Raw genomic sequence first — 12,509 nt, forward strand, 5'->3', positions numbered from 1 at the left:
ATAAACAAACAAATAAATATTAAAAATTTTTTAAAAGGACATATATTTGTCATGTTCTGTCAAGTCAGCCCACATCATTCATAACCATTCATAACCAAATACCTCCCTTCTCCAGGATCCTGAAAACCTACAGTATCTATGACCAACAGCTTTTGTCTGTAAAGAACTGGAGACTCAAATCAGGAAGACTGAGCAGCCCTTCCCCTCATTTGGGGAAGGACATATTGAAAAGTACAACATCAGCCCGGTATGGTGGAGCTTACCTGTAATCCCAGCGATTTGGGAGTCTGAGACAGGAGAATTGCAAGTTCAAAGCCAGCCTCAGCAATTTAGCAAGGCTCTAGGTAACTTAATGAGACCCTGTCTCAAAATAAAAAGGGCTGAGCAGGTAAGCACCCCTAGGTTCAATCCCTGGTACCAAAACCAAACCAAAACAAAACAAAAACCAAAAACAACTTTGGGTAGGTAATAACATGTTGAGGTTAGATTTAGCCAAACAGAAAACAACTTTTCCTCCTTGTCCTTGTCCTTGGTAGGGATTAAATCTCAGCCTAGTGCATGCTATTCAAATGCTCTACCATGAGCTACAACTCCAGACCATAAGAAAACTTCCTTGCTTAAAGACAGAACTTTCTATTTTATTATTCTGGGGGATGGGTGGACAGGGTCTTACTATGTTTCCGAGGCTGACCTTGAACACCTGGGTTCAAAAAATCTTCCCGCCTCAGCCTCAAACATGTTATTTTATAAATGGAGGCTTCAAATCAAATTTATTTAAGGCATCTCTTCCTGGTTTCTTCAGGCAGCTTAATTTATCTTGTCTAAAACTTAATTGCTCATCTGTTTTCCCAAATTTGCTGTTTCTCTTGTATTCCATTCTTCTTTAGTGGAACCATCTGGTGCTTGAGCTAGAAATGCAGGTGTCCTTCTTGATTCTTTCTCCTTTGGTCCCCGTTCAGGTACCAGTTCTATGACTGCTCGCTTTACATTTCTAAGGCTGTCTTTTCTCCCTCCCACCACCTTTCCCATTGTAGGATTGGCTTTCGCTCTGTCCTTTTTTTTTTTTTAAACTTTTTTTTTTTTTAAAGAAAGAATGAGAGAAAGGAGAGAGAGGGAGAGAGAATTTTAACATTTATTTTTTAGTATTTGGTGGACACAACATCTTTGTCTGTATGTGGTGCTGAGGATCGAACCCGGGCCGCACGCATGCCAGGCGAGCGCACTACCGCTTGAGCCACATCTCCAGCCCTGTCCTTGATTTAGGCTCCTTCCTCCAACTAATTCTCTCCCCTGTTGTCAGAACACATCCAGAATGCAGATCTGACCCTGTCACTCCTCTGCCCAAGTCCTCAAAGCCTCTATGGAATTTGGCTGAAGTCAAGTCACCTGGTTGGGCATTAAGCACTATTTCTACCATGCCCCTTCCAGAGCCTGGCTGTTGGTTTCAGCTCCAGCAAATGACTTGCAGTTTCCTGTAGCAATCATGATTTTTTGAGATTGAGGGGCACAGGAATTGAACTCAGGGGTACTCGACCACTGAGCCACATCCCAGCCCTGTTTTGTATTTTATTCAGAGACAGGGTCTCATTGACTTGCTTGGCACTTCACTTTTGCTGAGACTGGCTTTGAACTTACGATCCTCCTGCCTCAGCCTCATTGGGAGTCATTGGGATTATAGGTGTGTGCACCACGCCCAGCACAATTGTGATTTTTTTAAAGAGGTGTATTTCCTTCCCTACCTCATGAACTCTCACTTGTTCTTTAAGTCTTCTCGGACCTGAGTTCTCCCCTGCTTCTCTTGCATGCCTGCTTGCATCGTTTTGTAGTCCGGATGTCCAACAGTGCTGGCATATAGCGCGTGTGCTCTGCAGTACTAACTGTAAAAATAAATGAGAGTAACCAGGGGACTTAATTCACATGAAGCTGTAGATGAGCCACATTTGACTCTTCTGAGAATGAGTGTCATTTCAGACACTGGTCACTTTCTGAACAAGGTGGAAAGCAAGAAGAAAGGAGGACCACAGAATAGGGAAAGAGGTGCTCAAGGGACTAGGGGTTTGCCTACTTTGAGTCACCGTGAAAAAGGCCAGGGCCTGCTTTTGTCAGCCTGCCAAATAATCTGTGGCTCAGTTCCCTTATTTGTACAAAAGGGGCTGGGTCTGTGATAGTTAATTACTCAGGCTCATTTTCAACTCTTGACAGTCTGAGATTCTTCACACCAAAGTTAAAAATATAAGTAGAAAACCCCCCTAAGTAGGGCATTCTGAATTGTTATGAAAATTCTTTCCCTCCTCCTCACTTTATTGCAAGCTCCATGGGGGCAAAGACATTGTCTTTGCATTCAACAAAGATTTTGCATTTTAAAAAGTAGGGGCTGGGTTGTGGCTCAGTGGTACAGCGCTTGCCTAGCATGAGTGAGACACTGGGTTTGATCCCTGGCACCACATAAAAATGAAAACAAATTAAAAAAAAAAAAAGATATTGTGTCCATCTACAATTAAAAAAATTAAAAATAAACAAAAACAAAACAAATAAAAAACAAAGAAGTAGAAGGGAATGCAGGAAAACTGCATTAATATGATATTATGTTTGAGGATTTAAACTCCCAAGTCGGGAAATTCACTCATCTTCCCTTGGCAGCTTTTCTTCCAGTGCATTGCCTATCTCATTTGCAGACAGCCCCTTCGTGCCAAAACCCAGTCCTGGCTGTGGCTGTAAGTAAAGGCACGTTGGGAATCATTACCTTGATCCTCTTTGCCCATGGGTGTTTAACTTCTCCACATTAATGCCTGCTCTTTAGTGGTACATTATCTTGTAGCAAGGTAGGCATTTATAATTTATATACTGTGTGCTGCTTAAAATAGAGACAAGAGGATAATCGGCATCCTGAAGCTTCCAGTTTTCCAAAATAACGTTTCTTCAGTGAAGTCTGCCTGTAGGAATTAAAACCTGCTGTGAATTAAAAACCCTTTGTCCAGTTGTCGGATGGGCAATGGGTGTGGCCATTGTTCAGCATTATAAATGGAGAAAGACTATAATCTTTTAAAAATAAAACTCGTGATTTTATTTATTTTATTTTATTCAAAATAATCTCTAAGAACTTTGTTAATCTTAATAATCTTTGTTGTATACCAGGGACTCTACTATAGTCAGAGAAAGATAGGAGAAAAAGCCCTAGTGAAGAACAAAATTAGCTGAATGCAGTGGGGCATGCCTGTAATCCCAGTGGCTCGGGAGGCTGAGGCAGGAGGATCGAGAGTTCAAAGCCAGCCTCAGCAACAGCGAGGCACTAAGCAACTCTCTCTAAATAAATTACAAATAGGGCTGGGGGTGTGGCTCAGTGGTCCAGTGCTCCCGAGTTCAATTCCCAGTACCCTCCCCAGCCCTCCCACGCCAAAAAAAAAAAAAAAAAAAAGAAAGAAAAAAGAAAGAAAGAACAAAAGCCCACTGCAACTCAAGCACTTGTCTGCTGTGATCTTGGTATCTGCCATCTGGGTTGCTGACTTGGAATGCTGGAATGTAACACAGAGAAGAGATGGCCTCTCCTTTTGAGTACCTGTGGGGAACCCACCATTCATTCATAGCTATTTTTTTTAAAACATTTATATTTTAGTTGTAGGTGGACACAATTTTTTATTTTATTTTTATATGGTGTTGAGGATTGAATGCTGTGCCTCATGCATGCTAGGCAAGTGCTCTACTACTGAGCCACAACCCCAGCCCTCATTCACAGCTATTAAAAACAGAAATCCTACTTGAAAACTCCCCTGTGGAACTAGGTTTTAGCAAAAAGTCAATCAGATATTTTTTCCTTCTTGTTTTTTTCTTTTTTCTAATAAGTCTCTAAAACCTACATGTTCCCCATTTCTTTTTCATCATGCATCTTCAGTGTGCCAGGACTTTGGAGATTTCCAATGAGAGTAGAAGTTCAGAGGCTTTTGCAATCAAGTGGTCTCATTCTTTCCATGTTTGGCGACCTTGCATTTGAGTCTCAGGATTACTCTATGACTGCTGTTTCTGTGATGTGCCTCAGGTGTTCATATCTGCAACTAGGCGTATATTTCTGTGTTCAACTGATAACTTGGGAGGTGATGGGGCAGGAATCTGGCAAGTGGTAGATGAGGGGGTAGTATGGGAACATCCTGGGAGACTTAATGGCAAAGCCACTAGGTGGCAACATTCACTAAGCTGCTAGACATTCTTTTCCCCTATTCAGATATTGAATTTGTTTTTCCAGCTATGACTGACTAGCTGAGAAAAGGGGTTAGCAGCTGTTGCTTCAGGTCTTTTTTTTTTTTTTTTTTTTTTAACTCAGGGGCACTCAACCACTGAGCTACATCCCCAAATCCCCAAGCTCTATTTTGTATTTTATTTAGACACAAGGTCTCACTGAGTTACTTAGTGCCTCACTTTTGCTGAGTCTGGCTTTGAACTCAACGATCCTTCTGTCTCAGCCTCCCAAGCTGCTGGGATTATAGGCATATGCCACTGTGTCCAGCTCAGGTTCTTTTGAAAGTGAGTCTCTAGGGTAAACACGCCATAGTATATGGATGTCTGTCACCTAGGCTTAGATACCAAGAGTTTGAAATTGCTCTATTGACTATGGATGAGTTACTTTGCCTTTAGCCCAGTTGAGCATCTATGATAGGAAACCTGTGATTGGACTGGCTGATCTCTCATGGTTCTTTTTTCCCATGATTTATGACTTTGATTGCAACTTCCTCCCCTATATTTAAAAAACTTCTAGTTAAACCAATATTTAATTTAACACACACACACACACACACACACACACACCACTAGTCTTTTATCAAAGGGCAGAATGATTTTTTAAAAAGTAACAACAAAATCTCAAGGGAATTGATGTCTCAGACGCTGGCCATCTCCCTGGGTTAACTCAGGAGGCTCAGCTCTCCTAAATGAGGATGCTTATTTACCAGGTTTCCTAAATTAGCAGCTTTGAGGATATTAAGATCTGTAAGGAAGTGTCCAAGGGAGGTATTGTGTATGCTCTGCAGTGATTAAGCCATTAAGCTCTAATTGGTATTTTCCCACTCATGGTTTTGTGTGGGAAGCTTTAAAATTATTTAGGAATTCAATGTTCATCAGCCATCTTAGTATCAGTAGAGAGTGCAGAGAACCGTTTTGTAGGCGAGTAGGTTATGATTCTTGCTCACAACATCCTTCCCTGTTGGTTTGTTATATTGCAGGTGAAATGGAAAGGGAAGGACCTGTTTGATTTGGTGTGCCGGACTCTGGGGCTGCGGGAAACCTGGTTTTTTGGACTACAGTATACAATCAAGGACACCGTGGCCTGGCTCAAAATGGACAAGAAGGTTGGGCTTGGAACTGCACAAAATCAGTGGGGCAGATGTGTGCTTTCTGGGTTTTACCCTGAGCAAATGCTTAGCTTATTTGTTTATCATCAGGACTTCATGGCTACATGGTAGAAAGGGGTCAAGTTCCTGAACTGAGTGGTGCAGAGACCAGGTCCCAGAAGTGCTGTGCCCTACCCTTCCCCAACCTGTCCTAGGCAAGTAGAGTTCACTGGGGTTCAACCCTTGCAAGTCCTGGCTTCTTTGCTTGTTGTCCCCAGCCCGATTGCTTCCAGCTTTATGCCCTTCAATTTATTGAGCCAGGAGGCAGGCTTTATGGATAAAAATGACTACTATCTTATACTTAAAAAAAAAACACAAAACAAAAACGATTCATGTCTTTGAAAGATTCTCTTGGGGCTCATGTTCTTAAGGGAATTTTTAAGTCTTTTTGAGAACACCATGGCCCAACTTGAATTAATCATTAATGTGATCCAAGGAATAAAGGACGTGCCTGTGCCTGTGGTGAAGGAACAATGCCCATTTGTTCTTGGGATTCTCTGGGGCACGTGCAGTCTGGGCTCCTACTAATTTTAAAATGGCTTGAAAATGGATATTGCCTAGAGGAACTCCCCTCTGCATGGGCTCATATGTTCACATAAAGACACACTTATATATTTACCTGCCCACCTAACTATGAAGATGATTGGGGAACAGGACCAAGTGCTTTTGTCTGTCATTCCTAAAGACACCTGAATCTTTAAATAAGTCAGTGTCTAATTCTTACCCTAATTGGTACCCTTTGCAATTGCCTGAAGTTATTACATACTTCATGTTATGATAAATAATGAAAGCCTCCTGGCTTTTACCAGTGTAATCCTAAGCTGAAGTGTTCAAATTGTGTTTATATATGTACAGGGTAATCTCAAGTCTTCACATTGAAATCCCTGCTGGTTGTAAATTTCAAATGGTTATTCTTCATGATCTGAGTTCTGTGAAGTGCCAGTGTCAGTGAGGGTATCCTAGATCAGGTTGATTTTGAGTTACTGGCCACTGTCCCCTATAATTTGGGCAGGAGTAAGGAGAGTTATGTGTCAGAGACAGCAAAACTTTCCATATGTTTTTATGATTCTCAGCAAAGTGAATTTTAAATCATACCTGAGTGTTGGCCAAACGGGTATTAGATTGAGGGCATCAGGAGCCATGGAACCGCTGCTCAAAGGAAATAAATTATGACACATGTTAATGGAGCCTGGTAGCTTGTCACATGGCATGTTTATGTCCTGAAATGAAATTCACTCTGGAGAGCAGATGGTTCAAGCTTTTCAGGGGGTGGATGGAATTGTTAGAAGATTAAAGGCATTGGCTTACTGACTGCACTGCAAGCATTTTGTGGGGCATCTCTGGAGGGTCCTAGAAACAAAGGATTGTTCTGTGTACACATTTCACTTCTGTTGTTCAGTTAACATTTAAATGGTGTCACAAAAATCTAGTTCATCATCTCTAAGGTGTATTCCAATTGGATCTACGTTATGTAGGTGGGCAATAAGGAAAAAGAACAAAGAGACATTTCACTACTTCAGAAAAATGTAAAAACATTTCAGTCTCCCATAAAAGACAGTGGCCAAGACCTTTGAATTATATTTCTAGGTTTTTTCCTGTGGCCTCGAGAACATTTGAACCTTCATCTTAGCTTCACTCATCTTTTAGGGTATTGATTATTTTGGTTCAGAAACCCTGTGTGAGGAAGGTATTTCCTCATGTGGATGGCTCTGTGAATGCTTCCAGCTGGGGAATCAACACTTGTGAGAAATATGAAGAAATTAACAGGGAAAAAATTGTATACTCTCCCTGCAAAAAGTTCTTTGGTAGCACAGGAAGAAGAGGGGCTGACACAATACGTGTGTCTTCTGCTTTGGAATTCTGCAGGTGCTGGATCATGATGTTTCAAAGGAGGAGCCGGTCACCTTTCACTTCCTGGCCAAATTTTATCCTGAGAATGCTGAGGAGGAGCTGGTTCAGGAGATCACACAACACTTATTCTTCTTGCAGGTACACCAGCCCATGCTACCCCCTAAATTCTGAGAGAATACCCCCCCCCCGCCCTCTCTGTGGTTGCAGAGGCATCCTGAGTGAACCTCTCAGAGTTGACCACAAACGCCTCCACATTGCAAAAATGTTCTGCCTCTAGAGCGTCAGTCCCTTTGGGTCTGTAATGGAAAAAAATCTTCAAAATAGAACTATACCTGAGCGATGAGAATTGGTGTCAGATGAAATTGCAAAGGTGTGATGATGAAGCATGGATAGAAGCAGCTGCCTAACCTAAAATCTCCCAGAAGATGGGTCCTGTTTGCTTCAAGCTAACTTGAAAGTATAAAGAAAGTCTAAAGAGAGAGGCTTATAAAGCAGTAGTTCTTCCCTAGTTCAAAATCTGATCTCATTAAGACAGAACTTCAAAATGCTGGTGATGCTTGATTTGTCTCGTGCCTGTGATACTTCCAGCTTTCTGCTTCATGCTATCTTGTTCTATAATTGTCTGCTTGCTCCTTTGCTTCCTTGTTGGAGTGTAAGCCCCTTAAAAGCAAAAGTCATCAAGTGTTCAGTAGGCATTCCTAAGTAATCACTCATCCAAATTGAAGAAATTAGGAGATGCATAATTATAGGTTGTTGACCCTCTAGGGGGATGGGGAGGGGAATTAGAGGATGATGGAAACCTTGTCAGTTTTGCCTGTGTGCTTACTTGTGGCCAGAGCACCTCCCTGATTTTGTGGCTAGTTGCAGTGATTGGCACCAGGGCTGCCTGTGTGACCGAAGGTGCCCACTGTCAGTGACGTTAAGATTGCAGCAAGGTCGTTAATTACATGATTTCTCCCGAAGTAGATATGTGGTCTGTCACAGCATTCTTGTAATTAATTTGAGCCTCAGAATATTGTGTTTGGTAAATATTAAGTGAAATGTAATAAGCCCCCTAAATAATTTCTTCTACCAAAAGGTCTTCTCATGTGCATGTGCGCATGCACACAAACATGTACACACACGCGCGCACACACACAGAGTATATGTCAGATTTCTTTCCAGTATTTTCAAGTCAAAAGATAGCCCTTTTAGTTTTTCTGTAGTGTGACTTCTTTTTCTTTTTCCTTTGAAAAGAATCCAAGGATTTGAAGAGTTGCACTGCTTCAAAACAGCTCAGGTTTCATTTTCTCTGTAAGAATATAAAATGAGTTTTAAAACCTGGAAAGAATTTCTTTGTGTGAATGAAGCCACATAAAGACCTCCAAGGTCCCTGAATGTCTTAGTGTTATAGAAATGGCATTCCTGTAAGTGCTTGTAAGCAGAATCTATCCCTCGTATGACTTTAGTTTGATTTTCCTTCATTGAAATGTTGGGGTGTTTTTGTAACAGAACAAGGCAAAATTTACTACTTTTATGAATCTGGTGACTGTTGACATCTGTAAAAAGAGTTGGCTTTCCTTTTGTGTTTATTTTAGTGTGCCCCGCATCATGCAGTTTTCTTGCCTCTGTGTCAGGATCATACATTGCACCATTCTAAGAAATTAAGTGCAATGAAATATGTTAATTCAACACTATGGCTTAGGAATTATATTTCCTGAACCTCACGTGTACTTAAAAGTGTTGAATCGATCAAATTTTATTGCTTCCTTTTTCCTTAGAGCAGCACATTGAAAGTAATGTTTTTTTCTGCAGTCATAACTCATTGCCTTGGTAGCTTTTGTCTTTAGACTTAAAAGTAGACTTCATTTCCTCCATGCTCTGAGTGCTCAGCAGGGACCTAGGCTGTAGTCATCCTCAGAGGGCTCCTGACACTTCTCTAGTTCACACCTCTCTGCCACAGCCCAGATGTCAGTCTCTGTAATAACCATGAAGATCACATTTACTCTTCAGCCTTGATCTTGAAGAGATGAGTGTTGTTTATGTATTATTTTTTTTACAGTGTTGGGAATCAAACCCAGGGCCTCATGCATTGCTAGGCAAGTGTTCTACCACTGAGCTGCACCCCCCAGTCCAAGATGAGGGGGGTTTTATGTGTAGCCATCTTAGCAGTAACTTCTCAGTGACTGAACTCCCAAGTGGTCTGCAGCAGTTAAAAAAAAAAAAAAATTGTCCCCTTTGTCAGAAAATCATTAACAGGCTGCCTTGACAGCCCTCATTTAGAACACCCTGCAGCCATCTGCTGTGACCAGCCTGCTCGACTCACTTGCGCACAGTCTCATGTCTCCCTCATTGCCCCTTTTAGGTGAAGAAGCAGATTTTAGAGGAAAAGATCTACTGCCCTCCTGAGGCTTCTGTGCTCCTGGCTTCTTATGCTGTCCAGGCCAAGGTAGGCTCAAAGAAGAAAAATGCAACTTTCTGGACATTAACTTGTGTCACAGGATGGCTCCTATCTTCTGGTTCTTTGGATTTTCTCAACAAAGACTTGTCCTAGGAAGTGAGATGTCCTAAGACTTGTGGATTAGGGGAATCCATTGTCACTGTCCTAATTTCTGTATGTGAACATATGTGTGTTTGTATGTACAAATGATAAGTATATCCTTCTAATGAAATAGAATTCATTCTACGGGAATTCATTCAGAAAGATAAATTTTCTGTGAAATTTCATTATGCACATGTGGGTCATTACATTCACCACACGAACCTCTATTTATTAACCAGGAAAAATGAATTTACGATCTCTAGTTATGACCAAACGTGGCCTTTAGATCAAAAGAGCCCAGATTCTCCCTCCATCTTCTAAAAGCCAGCTGTCCTATGTGGAGGCACCCGCCACACCCTCAGACACAGCCCTGCCTCCTTCACCTCTCAGGGGCATGCGCACTGATTGTGTGGCTAGACTTTACCTGTGGAGCTATCCAGCTAGCTGAAAATCATTCACTTTCATTCACTCACTACAGACCAGGAGGGATAGGAGAGGAACATCACCAAGTCTGTGTTTCTTTTCTTTTTTTTTTTTAATATTTATTTCTTAATTGGACACAATACCTTTATTTTGTTTATTTATTTTTATGTGGTGCTAAGGATCTAACCCAGGGCCTCGTACGTGCTAGGTGAGTGCTTTATCGCTGAGCCACAACCCCAGCCCCTGTTGTTTTGTTTTAATGTTATTTTTTAGTTGTAGATGGTCACAACACCTTTATCTTATTTATTTTTATGTGGTGCTGAGGATCGAACCCAATGCCTCACATGTGGTGTGTCTTTTTAATCTTCTAACTGCTCTGCCACTGAGCCACAACCCTGGCCCATCTTGGGTTTTTGTCCCTTCTATTCTTTTTTTTTTAAAGAGAGAGAGAGAGAGATTTTTTAAAATTTTTTTTTTAGAAAGAGAGAGAGAGAGAGAGAGAGAGAGAGAGAGAGAGAGAGAGAGAATGAATGAATTTAGAGAATTTTAATATTTATTTTTTTTAGTTTTCGGCGGACACAACATCTTTGTTTTGTATGTGGTGCTGAGGATCGAACCTGGGCCGCACGCATGCCAAGTGAGCGTGCTACCGCTTGAGCCACATCCCCAGCCCGAGAAATTTTTAATATTTATTTTTTTAGTTTTCGGTGGACACAACATCTTTATTTTTTTTATTTTTATGTGTTGCTGAGGATCGAATCCAGTGCCCCGTGCACGCCAGGCAAGCGCGTTACCACTTGAGCCACATCCCCAGCCCTCCGTTCTGTTTTTTTAAGACCAACAAGAGGGTTAGCCCAGGGTACTTCATGTCCCTCAGATTTCCCATTTCACTCACATACCACCTTCTCCTAGTCTCCCAGCTTCTTGCCTTTCACTGCAGTATAAGATGTCCTCAGACACTGATGACTTGTGATTGTAAAGCATAATCTTTTCAGTTATTTTCCTTTTTCATTACAGGTATCTGTAAAGCCACCCCTGTTGTGTTAGAAAAATCAATATGACATTCTTCTTCGCTCACTTTTTTTGGGTAGCTTGGTACAATTTCAGATCAAAGCCAGGAAGTAACTGGTCTGTCATTTGAGTGGATGAGTGGGGGAAGGCTGTACGTTGTCTTGATGATCACACCAATAGAAACACAGCTTCATCATATGATGACTCGTGGAATATTTGCTGAGCATTCACCAGGCCTGAGGGAGGGGGTTTGTTGACCGTTAAAGATGTAGGCACTGAAGCACTATCTGCCCTCTGTGATTTGCCCAAGGTCATTCACGCAATCTTGGGTAATGCTAAGGACAGAATTCATGGCTTTGGGATTGCATTTTGTGCCTCCCCTATTCCACTTCTCTGAAAAATGAGTAATTGAGAAAACAGAAAATGGGCCTTGATTCAACTAAAACATATGCTTCCTTTTATGCTTTGATCAAGAATATTAGTAACAGGAAAAATGTGTCCTTTCAATCAGTATCGCCCCAACAGTGATGAAGCAGTCATTGTCACTTTCATTAAATCTGGGCACTGCCTGGCCCAGAGTGGAGTTCTTTTTTGCACATTTTTGCTCTAGTTTAGGGGAGACCCAAGCTTTCAAGGACACTACCTTGGTCACAAAGGCTTTATTTTCTTAGTATGGATTTTAGGCCATAATTCAAAGGCCACCTGTGGGGGGTGGGGAATCACTTTTCTGGGAACCAGCAGATGTTTGCTTAGACAGATTTCACTGTAGGAAAGCCCTGCTAATTTGGATTCTACTAATTTGGAGATGAAAGTGAATCACAGACAGCATATGTGGTTCATAGGGAGGAGGATGTTCTAACTATTTTTTCCGGTGTAAATTTTAAGGATCTTACAAATAAAGGTAATCTATGGCTTAAGTCTGCACTGGGGAAATTCTCACTGTAGCATGCTTCCAGTTTCTAGGAGCTGCTTAATATTAAAAGGAGATATATCTGATTATAATATTAATAAGACTTTACATGTTCATACTGGGCTTTTTGTTGTTGTTGTTCTGTTTGTTTATTTGTGGTACTGAGAATTGAACCCAGGGCTACTCTTTTTATTTTTCATTTTGGGCTACAAAAAAGTCCTCCTAATTTTTTTGAGACAGGGTCTCATTAAGTTGTCCAAGCTGACCTCAAACTTGTGATCCTTTTGCTTCAGCCTCCAGAATAGCTGGGATTATATGCGTGTGCCACCATGCCTGGCTTGTGGCATTTGCCAAAGTGCTGTAACAAGAATATTTTGCAAGTTACTCAATGTAGTCTTTTCTGGAAGCCAAGCTA

At 41.4% G+C, this 12,509-nt stretch overlaps 1 protein-coding gene across 4 annotated transcripts in view; it reads left to right on the plus strand.

Moving 5' to 3' along the window:
* The window catches only part of Nf2 (NF2, moesin-ezrin-radixin like (MERLIN) tumor suppressor), an 86,217-nt gene that overhangs the window by 24,867 nt on the left and 48,841 nt on the right, over positions 1-12,509 (plus strand). For all 4 annotated transcript variants that reach the window (XM_076837410.2, XM_076837408.2, XM_076837418.2 and 1 more), the window contains exons 2-4: positions 5,211-5,336; positions 7,245-7,367; positions 9,574-9,657. In XM_076837410.2, coding sequence (XP_076693525.1) covers positions 5,211-5,336; positions 7,245-7,367; positions 9,574-9,657 — 333 coding nt within the window. The remainder of the gene's footprint in view (positions 1-5,210; positions 5,337-7,244; positions 7,368-9,573; positions 9,658-12,509) is intronic.

The sequence above is a fragment of the Callospermophilus lateralis genome, chromosome 1 (genome assembly GCF_048772815.1).
Source record: "Callospermophilus lateralis isolate mCalLat2 chromosome 1, mCalLat2.hap1, whole genome shotgun sequence".
Lineage (NCBI taxonomy): Eukaryota > Metazoa > Chordata > Mammalia > Rodentia > Sciuridae > Callospermophilus > Callospermophilus lateralis.